We start from the raw sequence: 21659 nt of genomic DNA, 5'->3' as shown, positions 1-21659 counted from the left end.
GCCGGTCCCCCACAGCAAGCGGGCGCGGGGTGTGCCCACGCCGGACGATTGCCTTGCAGAACCCCCGGAAGACTGTGTGGCCGGGTGGAGCGGGGCCTGCTACCGACGTCTACCAGAGACTGCTGCCGCCCTGCTGTGCGTGGTGAGTGGTGTCCCTCCTGCGGTTCCTGCCTCCCGCTGCTACCCTGCGCCTGTCACCTGCTGCGGCTGGAGTGGGCTGCGAGGCCCTGCATCGATCCTTGACTGACCTGCTCGAGCCCCGGGGCCTGCCGGCCCGCCTGCTCCTCCTTGGGCTCCTGCAGGGACACCTGGGTACCTGTGGTTTCACGGCCGCGCGGCCCCCTCACTGCTCCCGATTGTCTACCCGATCGGGCCTGCCGGATACCTGCACCACGACCTCCGGTTTTCCTCTGCGGGACAACACGTTGCACTTTCTTCCGCTCTTCCTGGCCTGACGTCGGATCTGCCTCCCCGGGGAGCACTCGCGCTGCGGCGACCCTGTCTGCACTTGCTGGTGCTACTGCCTCATCGCGACCACGAGACGGACAGCCTTGGCCACCGGCCTGACCCCTCCTGCCTGCCGCCACTGCGGCAACGCGTGCCATACTGCCCTCCTGGACCGCGGCTGGATGCCCCTGCCCACAGGTGTTAGGAGTGGGTTTTTTCACACGCTTCGACCTACCTATCCGTCTGGTCACGGTTGGCGCTGTGCTGGTACGGCCTGGACGGACAGCAGCACCGATCTAGTATCCCAAGATGGTTCGTCCTGAGAACCGCCAAACAAAGATTAGCTTCGACGGCGCCAAGAAATCCACGAAGGCAGTCCCTGCTGATCCTGGCTCCAGCGCCGCTTCCACCTCCACTCTTTCCTCTCCTGCCAAGGAACTTGACCTACATCATCTCTTTCAGGAAATGCGACAGGGGTTCGCAACCGTGGTGGAGAAGGTGGATGGTGTAACCGCTAGACTTGACGCTCTGGCCCACAGGGTGGATCGGCATGAAGAACGGCTTGCTGCCACGGAGCAGCGCATTTCCGATGCAGATGATGTTGCCTCCACTCATACCACGCAGTTGCCTCGCATGGACAATCTTCTCAGGATTATAGCAGCAAAGAACAAAGATTTGGAAGCCCGTAGTCGACGCAACAACATCCGCGTCACGGGTATTCCGGAGTCCACCAACACTGGCAGGATGGAGCTCTACGTTGAAAAAATCCTCAAGGGATCCATAGGCGAGGATGCTTTTTCTCCACAGTTCATCGTTGAGCGCGCGCATCGCTCCTTGGCGCCTGTCCCTAAACCAGGCCTGCCACCCAGGCCAATCATCGCCAAACTATTAAACTACTGCGACCGCGACGTGGCGCTGAGGGCTGCTCGCACTCAGCGAGCCCTCCAATACGATGGCGTAACCTTTTCTATCTATCCGGATTTTACCCCTCTGGTGCAGGAGGAACGGCGTAAATTTCTCCCTGTGAAGAAGAAATTACGTGAGGCGCAACTGGACTACGCCCTACTCTACCCAGCGAAACTGCGGATCACGCATCCGGGGAAGCAACGATTCTTCACGAACCCTCAGAAAGCCGAAGATTACTTGAAATCACTCCGTAGGGCCAGGGGAGGTGACCGTGCTGCTGCTGCCGACTTAGGAGATGATGATCCTTCTGCTGCGGAGATCGACAACTGACCATTGGCATCTATCTGAACTGAACCTTTGTCTACCCAGTATGGGCATGCTACCTCTTCATCATACATGCTCCGAGGTGGCTGCCTCTTCGACGGGACTTGGCGGTGTCTGGACACTTCTGTGGTAATGTATACCAGGATCCGCTTGCCTAGCCCTGGCCTCCACCGAGGGCGGTACAGTTTTTGGAGGCCAATGGCGGGTACAGCGGTTGTGCGCCCTTGATGTCGTTACCCCATCGGGTACCCCATGATGACTGTTGTTATGTTGGACTTTGATGTTGGGGAAGGGGGTGGGGGGGGGAACTGAGGGAGGGACTGGATGGCTGCAGGCAAGTTCGGGGCACTGTGGTGGGTGGGGGGGGGGGTCCGTTGGGGTGTTGTTCTATGAAGAGGCAAAGACTACTAATATTGGTGCAATTAGTGCTGGGGGTGTTGGCGGGTGAGCGGGAGGAGGGATGTTGGGAGAGGAACAATGGCTGTTGGCGTGGTTGGGATGCCGTAGTGGGAGGGGGGCTGGGATGCTGGATGAAGAGGCAGTTATCGCTTGGACTACAGTTGCAGAACATATACTGGTGCATGAGCCTGTATGGATGGGATGGGTCAGGCCTGGACTCGCTGCCCAAGTTGACATTGCTGCTGATATTGTTGATTTGTCTATGGCTCCTCTAAATGCAAACGCTAAATTAACATGTCTATCATGGAATATCCGGGGCTTGAATAATGCTAAAAAATGTCGTAATGTCATTGCCTACCTGGATAGACATCATGTCCAGGTTGCCATGCTGCAGGAAACCCACCTGCCGCCACGAGATAGGACCACCTTTGCAAGCAGATGGGCTGGGGACCGCATTTTTTCCTCATACTCAAATTATGCGAGGGGAGTTGCTATCCTAATAGCTCGCACTGTACCGTTTCAGAAAGTTGGGGAACTAGTTGATGGTGAGGGGCGCTATGCCTTACTGTGGGGTAGAATTAGCCGAGACACATACACGTTTGTGGTGGGGTACGCACCGAATGTGGATACACCTGCTTTTTTCACCACACTGTGGGGCAAGATACTAGCTGCAGGCTCGCGTCATATAATTTGGGGTGGTGATTTCAACCTGGCATTGTTTCCTCCATTGGACAGGGCAGACGGGGCTTGCTCCTATAAACCCAGAGCGCGTGAGGCGGTGGAGGATATGATCGAGGAGGGAGAGTTGATGGATGCCTGGAGACATTTACACCCATGTAGGAAGGAGGGCACACACTTTACCTCACACACGGGAACGTGGGCGCGATTGGACTATTTCCTGATCACCAAGGGGTTAGCCACTGAGTTGGAAGAGGTGGAACATCTGCCGAGGACATACTCTGATCACAGTCCCATTCTGCTTAGATTTCACACCCCTGGGTGGCATGGCCAGAGGCCCCATTGGAGATTATGCCCTGACATATTGCTGGATACTCTGTTTCGCGCTGAGCTGGGGGAGGAGATACTGCCTTTTTTCCCAGAAATAAGGACTCGGTAGACTCGGTGGAACACATCTGGGAGGCCTTCAAGGTAACTGTCAGGGGTTATTGCATCTCCAAAAGCTATGGGGTTTTGCGTGACATCCTCCGTACCCTTACCAAACTTGAAAAGGAGCTGAAAGCTCTGGAAGTCCGCATGGTAGAAGACACTAGTCCCGACTTATGTGCGGCTTTCAGGGAAACATTATCGAAGTACGAGGAGGAGGCTACCAGGGAATCTAAGTTCCGTGGGAAACATTGGATAGCCCGTAGATATTGTGAGGGAGATCGTCCTGGGAGGGTCCTTGCCACACTTACGCGAACTCCACGAGATCGCAATGTCGTCTTCGAACTTGCGGACGCCAACGGCGATGTACTCAGAAATGCGGACGAGGTCCTCAGTGCATTTACAACACACTACCGCTCGCTTTACACTACCAGCGCAGGGTCGGACACTTCCTATTCTGACTATTTAGCGGACGTCGCGTTGTGTTGGCTCAGTGATGGGGATAGGGCATTCCTGGGGGCACCTTTCGAACTCGATGAGATCCGGGATGCCATCATGTCCCTCCAGAATGGTAAAGCACCGGGCCTCGATGGCATTCCTGCCGAGCTCTACAAGACTTACATCGACATAATGGCACCTGTCCTTCGCGAGGTTTATATAGAATCCTTCAACGATGGCGTCCTTCCGTGCTCCATGCGGGAGGTGGTAATCACGTCTCTCCTGAAGCCTGACAAGGACCCAACTTCCTGCAATTCTTACCGACCACTTTCTCTCCTCAACTGCGATGTTAAAATACTAGCTAAGGTTCTGGCTACTAGACTATCTCTACTGATGACTCGCATTGTACTACCCGACCAATCGGGATTTGTCGCAGGCCGCTCCACGTCGCATAACCTCCGTACCCTTTTTTCTCTCCTCCGCACTGTTCATCCAGACATACCGATCGCGGCCGTCTTTCTAGATGCTACCAAAGCATTCGATTCCGTCGAATGGCCATACTTATTTGCCGTTCTGACAGCTATGGGTTTCCCGCCCCTGTTTATATCATGGGTCCGTCTACTTTATACTCGACCTACGGCGCGAGTTTTGGTCAGCTCTCGACTCTCACAACCAATTGATATTACTAGAGGCACACGTCAGGGCTGTCCACTCTCACCCTTATTGTTTGCTATAGCTGTGGAGCCTCTCGCCTGTCGCATACGTCAGCTACACCGTGACGGGGCGATTCAGTGCCTACAGAGGCAAATAGACGTGTCCCTTTATGCGGACGATATCACATTATATGTTAAACACCCCGAGACACACCTCAATCCCTTACTCAGGGAGTTTCTAGTGTTTGGGGGACAATCGGGAGTGCATATTAATTGGTCTAAATCGCAAATTTTTCCCTTAACGGATGCGATGGATGAATTCCCCCTTGATTATCCGTTGGAGTGGTGCCGGGCGGATCTCCGATACTTGGGGGTTCGCGTCTCCCGTGATAGGGAGGAGACTCTACGATCCAATTATGGGGTCGCAATTACCAAACTGACTGCACCTGTGGACAGATGGCTCACCTTACCGCTTTCCATGGCTGGGAGAGCATCCCTCATCAAAATGGTTATCCTCCCCAAATTTCTTTATTTCTTTCTTAACATTCCTTATTTCCCAGGCGCTTTTTTCTTCCGGACCCTAAAAGGGGAGCTACGCAGACTGTTTTGGGGTGGCAAGAACCCGCGGCTCAAGTGGTCTACGCTCACCCTCCCCTATGACAAAGGCGGTTTTGATGTCCCCGACTTCGAGGAGTACTATTTATGCGCACAAGCGCAATTCGCCTACCACTGGATGGCTCCCACGCCATTCATGCCCCATATAGCGGTGGAGGACTGGATCGTACACCCCATACCGTTGAATGGTCTGCTCCACTGTCCAGAAGCATCCATCACCACTCCAAATACCTCGGTATCATGCACTATGGATGCATGGCGCCGCATTGCTAAGAGATTGGCTTGCCTCCTGCCATATTCACCGAGGCTGCCACTTGCCTATCACCCTGACCTCACCTTACTGAGGGAACAGGGATTCCGCAACCTCTGTGCGAAGGTTTGTGTCTCAACCTGGGGTGATTTGTTCTCAAATGGCAAGTTCAAATCAGCGGACCTTTTCTTTGCGGCGCACGACTATACCCCTCTAGAACTTTTCTACTACATCCGTTTACGTGCGGGAATGAGGGACGTTCTTCCTAATTTCCCTGATGAACCGGATACACTACCCCCACTACATTTCCTGTTATGCTCTCAGGACGGGATTCACCTGGTCTCTGGCCTTTACCGCCAACTCCGGACCACAGCCTTGAGGCTGGATTCCAATGCTCGGGCACACTGGGCCTCTGAACTTGCAATCGACATCACTGATGACCAATGGCTCTATTGCTGTGCGCTCACCTCCCGTATATCTGCCAGTAGCAGATTGAAAATTATACATTACAAATACCTACAGCGACTGTACTATACGCCGGTGCGGAAACATAGATTTGGCTTAGCAGATAACGATCGATGTCTGCGATGCCGAGCAGAACATGCAGATTTTTTACACTTGGCATGGGAGTGCCCCCAGGTGGCACAATATTGGCAACAGGTGACGGCTGCTCTTGCGGAAATGACGAACGCAGCTGTGCCTGTTGACCCCTTGGTGACGCTCCTTGGATACACTCAACTGATTCCTAGCTCTTCCCGGAGATTTGTAGACACTGCGCTCCTATTGGCTAAGAGACGAGTGGCTTGTCGATGGGGTCGGGGTAGGGCACCTAAATTCAAGAACTGGTTAGAGGACTTGACCTACTGTCAGGACCAACACACTACATTTGCTGAATTGCTGCCCATCTCCAGTCGACCCAGGGACATATGGGGCCCGCTAGTGTCCTATCTACTAGCACACACTGATGATGCGGACACGTCGGAGGGCGGCCCGGATGCTCTCTAAGGATCTTCCTTGCGAACCTGACAGGGGCAGTTAGTTCTGATCCTACCTCCACATACAGGTGTGTCCCACACCCATCACGACATATTGTTCCAGAGGCGCAGGGCTAGCGTCCTTACATCCTTCTTCCACACGATGCCTGCTGTTGGGGTCCCCCCCGTTCGGAGATTGCTGTTTCCCTCACATGTATGTCCTAACTACTGTCCATCGCACCTGCCGCATACACACACATTATCCTTACCTCGTCACAAAACACAGCACCACATATGCAGAGGTCAGTGGACGTGTAAGCTCCCTAATGGTTAAACGGAGCTTCGAATACAGCGAATTGCATGACCATCCCTACCTAAGCTGCCTTACCGGCCAGACACCTCTTATTCTTTTTTTTTTTTTTTTTTTTTTTGTTCTGAAGAAGATTGAATTGCCTCTTGGGTTTTTGAAGTTGGGGAGTTCTGTTTGATGTTATGATCCTATACGTAAATCTTGAAAACACTGTTCTGCTGCTGCTCTTCCCTCAGGTGCTCCACGACACCACAGGTGTACAATCTGCCACCGGGCCTCGGGGATGCCGGTTTAAAGGCTGTGTTATGATGGTTGCGCCATGCTGCCGGCCTCCGGGTTGTAGACACGCACAGCTGTGTACTTCTTTTCAAATGATGCAATAAAGCAGTGTTGAACTCAAAAAAAAAAAAATATGCTGTCAGTACACAATAAATGATGCTCAAAAATATAATTTACAATTTTGCAGGTGAAAAGGGTGACACCGGCTATCAAGGTGCTCCTGGGAATCCAGGAATGGAAGGTGAGCAGGGTGATACTGGACGTCCCGGAAGACCCGGATCACCAGGCATCTACCCAGGTGAGCTACTCGTCCTCGTGAAACACAAGTCACCTGTGGCTTATGATTTTTTTCACACATAATCATTCAGTTTTCTATTTGAATCATAATGTATATTACCCAGTGTGCTACTGAGGTTTGTTGTGAATCTAAATCATTTAATATGATCTTCTCTGAAAACCATTATTTTTGCCTCACAATCAACAGCGATGTCAACAACAGTGTGCAAAGGTTCAGTGAGGTACCATATGCTTGGACATCTGTCTAATCCAGTGGTACCCATTGTGTAGCTCGGATGCCACACGATGCTCACAACCCTAAAATGTTGCTTGGTAGATGATCTAAACCTCTTGTATTTTTTTGCCACAGTTGCACTGAAGGAGAATTTGTGTTCTTTTGGAGGGAGAGTGAGAAGGCTTTCCTGATTGGCTGTCCTCGGGGCTCTTTGTTCCCTGACACTTGTTCCTGAGATCTGAGGCATCATAGCTGGATGGTCCTTCGTGATGGGTTCATTCTCAGAAAGTGAGATGCAAGCCTTGACTGGAGTGAAGGACAGGAGGCGACGAGTGGCTTTTGATGTGTAGACCGTTTGAGGAGGAGGGTCAATCAGAAACAGAATGATCTACTCCGGCCTTCTGCCTCCCGGCATTGGGCCAGACCAAGCTGCTGTCCTGCCAGTGCAATCAATGTATTCATTTGACAGTCCAGTAGTCTGTCCTTTTTTTTTTTTTTTTTTTTTTAAACACATTTTTATTTTTTGATATCGAGGTCAAATCACATTACCATTGACAAACAATCAAACAGTACATACAGATCCCCAGGAAGAAAAAGAAATTAGGATTACTTCCAATACATGCCATTACATTGCAAGCATACACAGAAATCAGGGAGAACGGTAGAGCAGCGGAAAGCAATTAACAGTCCCAGTCCTATAGTGGCGGACCACCGTACGATCCCCTCCCAATGTCCTCCAATATCATGGAAATGATGCTCGGCAAAGTGTCATTGAAGCACAGTGTTGACGCATATGTGCATGAAGTCCCCAATACAAGCATACAGTTGTTATATCTTACCCATAGCAGTATGGCAATGCAGTTGGTAATCCCCATTTGCCGTTCAGGCAGAATCCCCACCTCTGCAATGAAACAGTGTTTTGAGCCAATATGCCATAGCACTCCCGTATCCAGCTCCCAACCGTTCATAAAACACCAACTCACCTATTCCGAATCACAGCACTTTGGGCCTCATCCCCACTCTCGCCCTCCTGTTGTGCCGCCACTTCCAGCAAATAAATCTGTAACGGGCCCCAGATGTCCTTGGGCTTATTGCGTAGTGGCATTAACTCTGCATACACGTTAGATTGATCCTGGCAATATATAACATCAGTTAGCCAATCCTTAAACTTTGGAGCTCTCCCCCTGCCCCAACGGCAAGCTATCCTTCGCTTAGCCAGAAGCAACGCTATATCCAGGAATCGTCTCGTAGCTTTGGGGGTGTTAAGTGTGAAACCCAACAGCATTACGAGCGGTGTGAATTCAAGTTCTCCTGATATCATTATCTGCAGTGCCTCATGAACCTGCACCCAGAATGCATGTACCCCCGGGCACTCCCACGCTAATTGAAAGATACCCGCCCATCCGTCCCGACATCTATCGCACCTGTCCGTATCTGACAATTTAAAGCGGAATTTTAGAGCAGGTGTATAATATAGCCTCTGAAGATATTTAAAATGGATTATTTTCAGTCGACAGCTCGACGATATGTGGGCCATAATACCGCAGCAGTATTGCCATTGATTCTCAGAGATGTCCACCTCAAAGTCCGCCCCCCATTGATCTCGAGCCCTACTCTCTGAACTTGCCACCTGCGTTCTGATAGCCTTGTACAATTTAGAGACCAAGTGTCTGCCGTCTGAACTGAGCATCACATGCAACGGCAGGGCTACACCCGGTTCGTCCGGGAAACATGGCAGCACCTCCCGCAACCCCTGCCTCAATCTTATATAATAGAAAACCTCTAACGGTGTAGGTTGGACATGTTGGAATAGCTGTTCTCGAGTACGGAATTTCCCATTAATAAACAAATCTTCCCATGCAGCGATTTTCAATTTGTCGCACATGCGGTGAAACCCTTTCTCCTGCAATAATGACAAGTTGGGGTGGTAAGCAAGTGGCATGTGTGGGGAATACAGCAATGCGGTGTCCAAAAGGTTTGCCACCCTCTTCCAGGCGTCTATTGTGCATGTCACTGTCGTGGGCGGGATATCAAGGCTCTGGGCAGTACCATGGATCAGGCCGGCGAGTGGAAGTGGCTGCGCTATCCAGTCTTCCGCCGCTAACTGAGGCATAAAAGGGAGCGGCTTGACCCAGTAATATGCATAATGCGCCTGTGCACTTAAATAGTACGCATCGAAATCAGGCACGTCGAACCCCCCCCTAGCATATGGGAGAGTGATAACTTCCCATTTAAGTCTTGGCTGTTTCCCCCCCCAGAACAGTTTGATCAAGAGTGATCGAAGCTGTCTAAAAAAAAAGGAGCCTGGGTGGTATGGAATATTTTGAAACAGATACAAAAATCGTGGCAGCACTACCATTTTAATAAGGGAGGACCTGCCAGCCATAGATAAAGGCAAGGCCAGCCATTTCGTGACCGTATCTTCTAATTTGGTGATAGCCGTCCCATAATTCAATCTCAGAGTCTCCTCCCTATCACGGGACACCACAATACCAAGGTATCGACAATCTCCCTCACACCATTCCAGCGGGTAGTCCAACGGGAAGCGTATCACTGCTGGGGTCAGAGGGAAAAATTGCGATTTTTTCCAGTTAATTTCCACCCCTGACAAATGCCCGAATACTATGAATTCACGTAAGATAGGGTTGAGATGTACCTGTGGGTCTTTAATATAGAGAGTGATGTCATCCGCATATAATGAAAGGCCTATCTGTCTGCGGAAACAATTAAAAGCGGCTTCCTTATATAATTGTTTCACCCTGCATGCGAGTGGCTCTATTGCTATGGCAAATAGTAAAGGCGATAGCGGACACCCCTGGCGAGTGCCCCTCGTGATGGCAATCTGAGAGGACAGTTCCCCATTGATCGTAACCCTCGCCACTGGCTTGGTGTAGAGGAGCTCCACCCATGCCACAAATAGTTTAGGGAATCCCATTCTATGCAGGATTGTGAATAGGTACCTCCATTCCACCGAGTCAAACGCTTTCGTAGCGTCCAGGAAGACAGCCGTGACAGGGATCTCCGGAGCAATGGTAGCAATCAGGGAAAACAGTGTTCGCAGGTTATGGGTGGTATCCCGGCCAGGGACGAAACCTGCCTGATCAGGCAGCACCAAGTCCGTCATAATCAAGGATAGGCGATTCGCCAAAACCTTAGCCAGTATCTTGGCGTCACAATTAATCAGGGACAGAGGGCGGTATGAATCACATTGTCCCGGATCCTTCCCAGGCTTCAGAAGCGAAGTTATCACTACCTCCCTCATGGAACCGGGCAGCTCACCCACCTCCAGTGATTCCTCAAAGACCTCCTTTAGCACAGGCGCCATTATATCAATGTAGCATTTGTAGAACTCTGCGGGAATACGGTCTAAACCACTCGCTTTTCCATTATTCAGAGACACAATGGCATCCCTGATCTCATCTGTTTCTAGAGGTGCGGCAAGGAAACTCCTCTGTCCATCACTCAACCAACATAAAGCAATATCATCTAGGAACCCGGTATAGTCTATGTCCTGAGTCTGCCTTGTCGCATATAACCCCGCATAATACGCCTTGAACACCTCCTGTATTCCCCCCGTCGAATGATATGTTTCTCCAGTGGGACCATTTGCCTCAAGTATGTATGTGCTAAAGCGTGGGTTCCTCGTGACTGCCGCTAGCACCCTCCCGGGTCTACCTCCCTCTCAATACCTCCTGGCCACCCAGTGTTTGCCCTTGAAATGAGCTTCTCTGGAGGCCTCTGCCTCGTATTCCGTGAGCTTCTCTCTAAATGCAGGATGTGCTGTAGTATTCGGTGTGCGCACCATCTCCCTCTCTAAGTCCTTCAATTCCAGCTCCAGTTTATGGAGAGCGCCCTGAATATCTCTTAACACCCCGCAACTTTTAGATATGCAGAAACCCCTAATTGTCACTTTAAATGCCTCCCAGACTGTCTCAACACTTTGGACTGAGCCTCGATTTCTGGGAAAGAATTCTTCTATTTCTACACCCAGTTCCATACGGAACACCGGATCTAGCAAAATGGACGGTAGAAGGCGCCATGGGGGTCTAGGCTTACCATAGCCCGGGATCTGTACTTCTACACTCACCGGACAATGATCCGAGTAGGTTCTAGCCAAGTGTTTCACCTTACCCAAATCGACACTCAATCCCCGGGTCAGGAAAATGTAATCGAGTCTAGCCCATGTGTTGGAGTGTGCAGTGAAATGTGTTCCTTCCTGTAGTGTTGGGTGCACGAAACGCCAGCTATCTATCAATCCGTCATCCTCAATTATAGCCTTAAGAGTGTCACGTGCCTGTCTGTTATACTGCGCACTACCATCTGAGCGATCCATTCCCGGGACCATGGCCACATTAAAATCCCCCCCCCCCATATCACATGTGTTGAACCTATTGCCACCACTTTACCCCAAATACCCGTAAAGAATTCGGGAGTATCCACGTTCGGTGCATAACAATTGACTATCGTCACCGTGTCCGTGCCCAGTCTTCCCCACAACAGTACATATCTACCTCCAGCATCTGTATCACTCCCTAATTCTTGAAAATGTACCGACTTGTAGTGTAGCTCCTATTTTCCCAATAGGCTCTGCGCATTGGAATAGTACCTACAGCAGTAAAGGCCTAGGCCAGACGTTAACTAGGTCTACTACTGTCGATACTAGACTTAATTTTTGGGTTTGCCAGCTAAGCTCAGAGTTCGCTAGAAACTTTCTCGAATGTTCAAGGAAGGATGAACTCCCCTGATTAGACAAGAAGGGATTTAGTTTCTGACAACCATAGAACATGACAACTTTGCTCTCCCCTAATCAAGAGTCAATCTCGAGAGTCGTGTGAGCACAAGGCAATTATTTTACTCAGTCAGTACGTGCATTCTTAGTCTCATCAGAATGTAGAGAAAAGGAAGAGACGGGCGTGTTCAATAAAAGATGTTATTTATTGATCAGTCTCTTTTCTCGTACAAGAGAAATGGATCGATATTATTGCAATACTTATAGTTAAGTAAAGTGCATACATTAGAAGCAATAGTATAAAATAATACTGTAAAAACATTGATATGGTTTCTGAGCCATATGATGTTTTAAAATGATTAAAATATATTTACATACACATATACATTTGACTAAACGTACTCAACTGGTGTTTCTAAATACGCCTACCCCGTGTACCTGACCTAAGTCTAATGCGTGGGCGGGAATAGAAAGTTACAGTTTAAGTTAAGTTTGTTTTTGCCAAGTGAATAACTAAAGAATTCTCTAGGAGGGGTTATTCAGTTCTGTACCTGGAATTTAGGATGAATGAGGAATGGTATCTCTTTCTCTGCTCTCGATATTCCAGGCTGCCTGCGAGGGCTACCCGGAAGCGCCGGTGCTGGGTCTCTCGGCTTGAGATAGCAGCGCGTCTCTCAGCGCGTCAGGAAGGCGGGGCTGCTGCCTGCGGGGTCTGCTTCTGCTCTCGGCTTCGGCAAGTATGGCTGCTCCGTCTTGTCACCACGCGTGTGTTTGCATAGGGCAAGGTCGGCAATATTTATACCTTAAAGGTGCCGAGATTGACGTAAGGATGGACATAGGTACGTCAATAAAGATGTCATACGACTTGCTCGTTAGCACATTCTTTACTAAAGTTCTCTGTGAAATCAAAACAATGGCCGCACGGATTATCCAGGTTGTCATAGGTTTGATTTGTTATGAGAACGTCGTATGCCTTATCAGGGGCTGGAGGAATATCGCTTGTCTAATTAGATCTCAAGCGTTATGACCTAATCAGATAACACGTTCCTGTGCCGTAGTGTGACTGCGTCAGATAACGGTATCTGCATCATGGGGGATTTCTTGCCTCATGGGCTGACTGTTAGTTAACTAGCTAGTAAGTTTAACCAGAATAGGGTCAGGAATAGGGGGATCGAATCAGAACCTATAGAAATACACGACACCCACTCCACGCTAACTATGGTCATATCTACTAATCTATGCATAGTATAACATAGTACAACATACTATAGAGTATAGTGTATACCTTACCACCCCAAAATACATAAATGCATTTCGAAATTTTCAAATATACTGAAAAATTGCAGTCATATATATTGTATGCACTTAAGCTATGAATTAAATGCAAAAGTAAACACGCATTGTTATGCATTATTGCTTGTTGGTATATGAGAAATACACATGAAATGGCTCTTAATATGGCTATACAGAAAAAAGTCGAAACCATTTCATCACATAAAATCTATTGCGAACATACCAGCGGGCAGCTAAAGTCTATAAAGTCTATAAAGTATCTAAAATAGAAATCTTAGTTCTCTAGGAATAGTCTCTTACTTTAAGCAGAAAATCAGTGTCCCGGGAAAAAATATATAGAAAAATATTTTAGGGGCTTGCTGAAAAAAGTTGCTGTCCGTGAACTGGATTGTAATTGTTCATGTGACTTTATTTTTAAAGTTGAAGGCCGAATTCAGGGAACGCCGTGTGCGAGTTTACTCAAAAGTCTCTATTTCTGTTCCGGAGAGAACATCATATCATTCAGGCTTTCGAAAAAACTGTCAACAGCTTCATGGGAAAGTTCCTCTAAGTCGGAAATAGGGGTAACCATGCATTCATGCGCATGATTGTCTCCATTGACATTCTGATTTGCATTGCTGACAGAAGGTCGTACCTGTTCGATGCTGCTTTCATCTTGAACTTCACTACTCTTCAATCGCAGTGGTGAAGATTCCAGGAATGCCGTCATCAGAATTGGCAGCCTTTGAGGGCAGCACAGTGCGTGAACCTTGGTAGGAACCAACAGTGTATCTGCATCCACCGGCGCATCCGATTGTAGCGTCAGACAGGTGTCTAACACGCATTCTTCTCCGCATAGCAGACACCTTAGTACAGGTAAAACACACCTTTGCCACATTGGTCGAAATGATAGAAACCAAGTCATGTTTAGGTCTCTAAGCCGGGATAGTCCCAGGATTTTTGATATCCGGTCCCGGTATCCAATGGCTAGGATCGTATCTTCCATTGTCGCGAGAGTTTGATCTGTGACATGGGTTGCCATAACGAAAAATAAGGACTAGGAATAGGATTCCTGCAATTAGTCCCAGGATCAAGGGAAGTCCGCCAAAAATCGAATGGACGAAGTCTGGAAAAATACCCAGTATGGCTTTGAATGGTGTTAATGCCATCGAAAATACTGTCTTAAATACCTTTGAGACCCCAGTGGTATCAGAAATATTTAAGATTTCGCTCAGAATTTCCGCGAAATGTACGGGGGAATTAGTTGATAATAATGTATGTATCTCTGCAGTCGTCCTTGCGACTTGTAGATCATACGTTTCTTTAGATGACGTGAGCCTTGTAGGCGTCTGAAGAAGCACTGTTTTCATTCTGCTTAAAGTGTCTATTCGAATAGAAGTAATTTTCAAACCGGGCCATGCCCTTGCCTCCCTGTCTGGAAAGGAGCTGGGAAACAAAGAACGTCCACAGCACTTGACCTTCGCCGTCGTAGTGACGAGATAAGGAGTCCCGGGCATAAGACTACAGCATCTGCGGTCTACAATAAGAATGTAACTCCCATTATAGAGTCTTTGAAAGAATGGTTCTATTTCAGTTGCAGGTGCGCCTTGCTGGTGACATGAAAGGTTGTATGAATTCCCTTCACAGGCTCCGTGCAAGCTAATACCGTTACACAGAAGCGTGCCGCTTAGTGACATAGCACAATTGCTGCCACTAAGAAACACTTTCTGTCCTTTGTTACTGACACATGCATGTGAATAGGGCAGGTTCCAAGTTGTTTTAAGGTATCCCTTTCCCAATTTCTCGTACATGCCAGCCTGTATATATTTTTGGCAGTATTGAAACCTGAAGGTTGAGATTGGAATATTTATGATTCCGTGGATTATCCATTCACTGACAGGTCGTTCTGACATTGTCAACGGTAATCTTTCTAGTTTTTCAATGCTCAAGATTGTATAATCAGCACCCTTCTGCGCCATACCGATCTGTCTATCAGTAAGGTTAAAGATTTGAAATAGTGACGTTGTGTTGATTAAACGCCAAGGCACATAGCCTGAACGCAGATTTTGTAACGTCCAGCCAAGCTGTACAATAGAACGCAATTGTGACTGACCATGTTGTAATAACAGTAAGTCTTGCGATAATATATCGATTGCTGAAGACACAATGCTGTCCAATGAAAAAATTCTGGAGGACAGAGTCATTAACCCATTGTCCACTACAGAAAGTGATTTTTCCAAATTAATACGGTCAATTTCCCGTATTCTTTCTGCTGTCTCAATTTGAGTAACCTTCCAGGCCTCATTGTATGCTGCATATACAGAGGCTGCTATGAAACGCTTTTGACGCTGTTTGCGTGGTCCCATTATGAAATCACGCAAGTCAGCACCATCAGTAAGTAAAGTTAGGTGTTGCTTAATTTCAGGCAGTGTGGAAGTTTGTAGCCATTGAAGGCATAATTTGCCCGAACTGTAGGTTGTTATTATCCCTGGGTGATGTCTTTGGGGATATCTAGGGTCTGGCCTGTTCATTTTGAAACCCTGTGTTTTATTCAGGAATCTATCTTGACAGTTATTTGTATCTGTGGGCCAGATCAACCATTGTTTCCAATCAGGATGTGTTCTGTTTTGGTTAAGTATATGGTTTATGTCTATTTCTTCATCTGTTTCAGAGTTATTGCTAAACATTATTGGCTTTGGAATAGACAGGCTATTTAAATCTTTGATTTTGGCTAAGCCAAGACAGGTGGTTTGTTGAACGGTGTCATTTAAAAATATCATTTGTTCTGGGATCATGCAGGCTCTAAACAAAGCTTCTATACCCTGTACTTGCCATTCTTTTGTACCCCAAACACTTTTCAAATCAACATGTTTGTCCCAATAATCAAATCCAAAAGTATTCATTTTTTCAAAGAAAGAATCTGAATATATCAATTTTGTGTTGGTTATCATGGTTTTCATCCCTGTCTTGTTTGACAATTTGTAATAAAATGTTTCAGCATTAGTTATGTTAAAACCTGAAAAATATGAATATTTGCCATACACGGTTCTAGAGCTCCCTTTTGGAGGTGTAGCACAATGTTCCCATTGATTAAAATTTAAAACATTTCTAGGTTGTGCAGATTTATGCAAGAAATGGTTACCATAATGGTTATAGCAGTACATGCTGTCATAATTTGTAGAACCCTGCAAATAATCATGTTTTGTAAATTTAGCAGACATTACTAAGTCAGACATCATATTGTTTATACTTTCAAAGTCCCAATCATCAGCAAATGAGTTTGGTTTTGCAAAGTCACTCAAGGAGATCTTGATTTGGTGTGGATATTTCAGGATCTCGACCGGACCATAAATTTCATAGTCAGTGTTGTCCCAGGCTACCCCACCAGATATTGGAATTGCTGTGAAGTTGGCTGAAGAAAGTTCTGAAGAAAGTTCTCTTTTCTCGACGTGTGAAGATGTGTGTGGTTTGAGGACCAAGTTGATGTTCTGACTTGCTGTGTCCATTTTAGCATATTTTCCCTCAATGAAGCGTCCCAAGGTAAATACCATGATGAGCCAAAGTATGAGGATAAATGCACCAAAACCCACCCAAAATTCAATCCATGGAGAAACTAGATATGTTTCTTTCAGTTGTTTCAAAAGTTCCTTAGCTTTGTCTTTAAAGGATTTTGATGATGGCTGTGTCTTTTGTTCGCTGAAGCCTTCAGAGGAATCATCGAAGTTGATGAAGTAACCGGATGCAGTTCTGTCAATTGTTCCAATTGGTTCAGGATTTTTGTTTCTCGCATTTTCACTTGGTACTTCTGTATAGATTGGTGTGTCTCTGCTAAATGTCTTTATTTGGGTTTTCAGAGGTCTTAGTTCTATTGCATTGTTGCATAGTCCTTGTTGTTCTTCTGTAGGCGTTTCGGATGTGATGAGCCTCTTTGTTAGGACCTCTGTACTGGTAGCAAACCTTGGTGTTCTGCTACTTATTGGGAGTCCACTTGGCCTACTGTTTGTTATCGGCCACATGTTGTGGTTTTACCAGGTCGATGGATACAACTCGGTTCTCCTTTTTTCCAGCAAGTGGCGGTAGTACAACTGATCTTGTCCCGTTGACAGACAATACAGGAACTGCTTTTCTGTAAGAAGGCCCAAATTCCTTCTTTACCGCGATCTTCTCCCTGACTAGATCCCGACTTTTGGAATCCAGACAGGTCTTGCTGGGACAGGTGGTGATTCTTCAGTGGTCGTTGGCTGTTCTTTCAACTGTATGTTGCTCAGGTCCTTTCTTGTTTTGTTTAAGTCCTGCAAAATAGCCAAACGGTCTTTGACATCAAAGCTTTTTTCTGTTACCACTGAAGTCTGACTATCAAGGTCAGAGATCAACATCCTAGTTCCGAATAATAATTCGTACGGACTGAATCCCTTCAGAGAATTTCTTGGCAAGTTATTTAGACTACGTTGGACACTTATTAGATGTTTGACCCACCCAGCTCCCGAACCTAATATCCTTTCTATTATAGATTGCTTTCTGTCTTGGTTTTTTCTTTACACCATCCCATACCCTCAGGAAGGAAGTGAGAAGATTCCCGCTGGGCTGTGCTCATTTGGCCATTCTTTCCCCCCCCCCAGGCTGGATTGCCTGAGAAAAGGAAAAAAAAAATGGTCGAACGTAGCATGCTCTTAGCGTATATGCCAATTAGACTCGCAAATCTTGTATAACAGTCCGGACGTCAGCCGAGTGCTGTGGATCTACATTATAAGTGGGAACTAGCCTGTATATGTTAATCGCAAGCCATTCTTTTTAGTGGTGATGTTATCTGCCTTGATACGACGAGGTATTAAACTGCTTCTCTCCCCACTGCGATCTCTGTTGCAGTTTGGGCAGTTTTTTACAAACATGGTGTAGTGCAGGCTCATGCCTGGCCACCAGTACCGTGATTGTAATTCTTCCAGAGAATCTTTTAATTTAAGGTGTCTGAGACCCTCGCCCATGTGTGCGTCTGCGATTAACAAGTTTCTCCTGTCCATGTTTGGAATCACTCTATCCCCCACTCCAGGGATTCGAGCAAAAGGAATGGAGTTTGCATCTATGATGTATGTGTAATTGAGTGGATAGTTGATCGGTAACGCCGAGCAGTCGCCTTTTGATGACGTTTTTACTGCCAGCAATGTTTCGCCGTCAATGTATTTTAATGTACGCTTTTTTCGATCTACGGGAGCCGGTTTACTGGCTGCCGCTGCGGCTGTTTCAGCCAATGAATTCCCTACAACGTGAACGCCATCACGCTGATGACTCAGTGAGTGTGTCACGTGAGTCTTTGGTAGTTCTTTTTTCAAAAGAGCTACCTGTTCCCAGAGCAATCTCTGCTTTATTGGTGCATCTGTGTCATCTTTGTAACCGTTCTGAATCCATGTCTGCAAATCCTTGTTATATGCTTTGACGCAGAAATATGAATCTGACACTATAAGTGTCGGGAATTCGCGATCCGCATTATCTAGCGCCATTTTCAAAGCTATTATTTCAGTTTGTAGTTCTGAATTAGTTTCTACTGAGTGTGATTTTGTTAATAGAGGTCTTAGTTTACCTCCGTGCCACACTTCTTTTGTAATCTCACATGTGGGATTGTATGCATGTTCTCCCCAAACGGAGGGTTGAGCATGTCCGTCTGTATAGATTACACAGGCGTAATGTCGTAGAGGCAGAATGTCGATTGGCAGAGGATACGTTTTTTCATATTTTAGATTTTTTAATTCTTCTAGTTCTGGATCAAAGAAGTAATATACTTTGTCCGTTGTGATTGAATTTACCCATTGTAACCATTCTGGATCCAATGTTGTTGTTGGTAAATTACACGGTGTTGTTAATGCCTCAAAGGCTGATTCTGCTGTTCTGACTGTGATATGTCTACCGTCAGCTATGTCTTTTTCTCTAGCTATTGCGGTTTGAACTGCTTGAACAATTTTTCCTTTGTTGTTGAATCTCTGTTCAGCTTTTGTGTACAAATGTGATTTGAATGCAATTGGTACCTTATCTCCCTCATTAGAGGTTAGGTATGTGAATCCGTATCTCCCTGGGATGACTCGGATCACAAGGTTGCGTGTATTATCACGGGTTTCTAATTTTGTTTTAATTAGCATGTCTGTTTGTAAGGATCTCAAAATTTCTGTGTGTGCTTGAGTCCAACTGGATCTTTTAAAGTCTGGTTTAATTAGATCGTAAAGGGGTTTGACCCTTTCTGCGTAATTTGCAATATATGTTCTTCCGAAATTTAGGAAGCCTAGAATTGACTGTAGGTTTTTTAGTGTTTTAGGAGCTTGGATTACGGCACATTTCTCTAGGAAATTGTCTGCCAGGCTTTTGCCTTCACTTGATAACTCATATCCTAAGAATAGGACCGTCAGATGGGCAATTCTGGACTTTTTGAAGTTGAATTTGTAACCCTCTGCAGCGAAACCAAGTATTATGGTGTTCACTCTTTTCAAGTGAGTCTCCAAGTCATCATCTGTTAAGTAAATGTCATCGACATAAGATAATGCTTCATCATCATATAGTTGTAGTAATTCTGTTACTCTCGCTGAGAATACCCCCGGGCTATTCTTGTACCCCTGGGCTAACCGACAGAATTGTTTTTGAGTGCCATTTACTGAAAATGCAGTTAAATATCTGCTCTCTGGTGCTATGTTTTGACAAAAGAATCCATTGGAGATGTCCAAGGTAGTTTTGTATTTTTTGCGCACTATGTTATTCATTAGTGCAGCACTGTGTGAGTTTTGCACTGCAAAAGTTTTGCAACATGTGTTAAGGTGTCGGTAATCCAAAACTAGACGATATGAATTGTCTGGTTTGGAGACCGGAAACAAAGGATTGTTCATTTGTGAGGTGCAAGTTTCAATCACCCCTTGGTATTCTAGCTGATCTAGTATTTCATTTACTTGTTTTTTAGCTTCTTGCTTAATTGGGTACTGCCTTTGTGCAGTAGGTTGTGATTTTAACTGGACTTTGTGAGGAGGAGAATCCTCATCCCATCCTACATGATTTTTATATAAAGCAGGTGCTAAGGCCACTGCCCACTTTCTAGCAAGTGTATATTTTTTATGAATCGGTATTTGATTCGAGAAGGCAGGCATAATTACTTCTTCGCCATGCGGGCACTCCCTGACAAACTCTGGTGGCCAGTCTTTTTCAGCTAGAAGGATGTCATAGCCCTTGGATAGGTTATCCCAAAATAGTCCCCTTATTTTCCTAGTCTTATCTCCCTCTATACGTAATGTTATCTCGTATATTTTGTGGGGCTTGCTAACTCTGGTATCCGCAGTTTCCACTTGAAGGTATTCATTCGTGTCCACTGTCTCCAGATGATTCATAAGGACTTTGCGAGCTATGCTCACCTCTGCTGCGCTGTCTAGCATTGTCTGAGCCCATTCTCCGTTTTTCAGTTGTGTCCTCAGTATTCTCGGCATTGTTAACTACCTTGATACTGGCTACCTTCTTTTTTGGAAATTGTGATTTCTTTTTCAGTTGAGCAGGTTCCTTGTCTTTGGACTTGGCGTGCTCTTCTGATCGTCCTCTTCTTTCCGATTTCTGCGAGGAATTCTGAAAAGATTGAGACGGACGTGTATCAATGTCTTGATATCTATCAGGTTTTTTAATATTATCCCTATTTCTAAGGTTATATCTATTCCCAGAGGGGTCACTCTGGGGTGACCTTTGTCTCGGGTTTGGAGATTTCTCTCTTCGCCTAGGAGACCTTCCTCTGGACTGGAATTTCTTTTCTTTAGGATTGGATTGTTTGTTTCCATCCCAGTTCTTTTTTGGTGAATTATTATTATTAAAAAATATTTTTTCTGGACTTGTAGTCAGTTGCGGTTTTACTGGTATTCCACCTAGACTATCTCTGCCTAGTTCTTCATAGGATTTTTCTATGATTCTGGCAATTTCAGCTGGTTGGTCTGCTATATCTGTCTCTTTTAACCTCTGGCGGATCGCCACGTTTGCTGCTTCACCCTTTATGTTGGCTAGTAATATAGCCGAGACCTGCTTGAAGTCTTTCAGTAATTTCATACCAAGAGTTAAAGCAGGTTCTGGACCGTATTCATCTTGAATTTGTTTTAGCACATCTGGTATTACCGAAATGGATGGAACACCGTGCGTTTTTGTGTAGATTGAAGCAAAGACCGTACCCCAAGTGTCACAGTCCTCAATGTGTGGTGCGATTCCCATTGGGAGACATATAGTCAGAATCCTGTGCTTTTCTAATGGGGTGGTGTCAGGAAACACCGCCTCTATTTGGGTGATTTTCTGTGCCAACCAGAATGGTATTTGTTCCCGTTTAGCTGGAACTTTACCTAGGCAGGATTGGATGTTCTGTGGTGTAATTTTATTTGTGTTCCCCTGGTGAGGGGTCAGCTGTGGAATTTTAATCGCTGGCTGAATTGTTGAAGTCCGCATTACATACTG

The 21659-nt window shown here is 46.5% G+C and overlaps 1 protein-coding gene across 1 annotated transcript in view; it reads left to right on the top strand.

Annotated features, from left to right (window-relative positions):
• The window catches only part of COL4A2 (collagen type IV alpha 2 chain), a 732177-nt gene that overhangs the window by 425475 nt on the left and 285043 nt on the right, over positions 1 to 21659 (top strand). Inside the window, exon 19 of the mRNA XM_078657554.1 lies at positions 6887 to 6997. Within this exon, the coding sequence (XP_078513680.1) occupies positions 6887 to 6997 (111 nt within the window). The remainder of the gene's footprint in view (positions 1 to 6886; positions 6998 to 21659) is intronic.

This window comes from Lissotriton helveticus, chromosome 8 (assembly GCF_964261635.1).
Source record: "Lissotriton helveticus chromosome 8, aLisHel1.1, whole genome shotgun sequence".
Classification (NCBI taxonomy): Eukaryota; Metazoa; Chordata; class Amphibia; order Caudata; family Salamandridae; genus Lissotriton; species Lissotriton helveticus.
The sequence above is the reverse complement of the archived record's forward strand: the minus strand, read 5'-3'. Positions and strand labels throughout refer to the sequence as shown.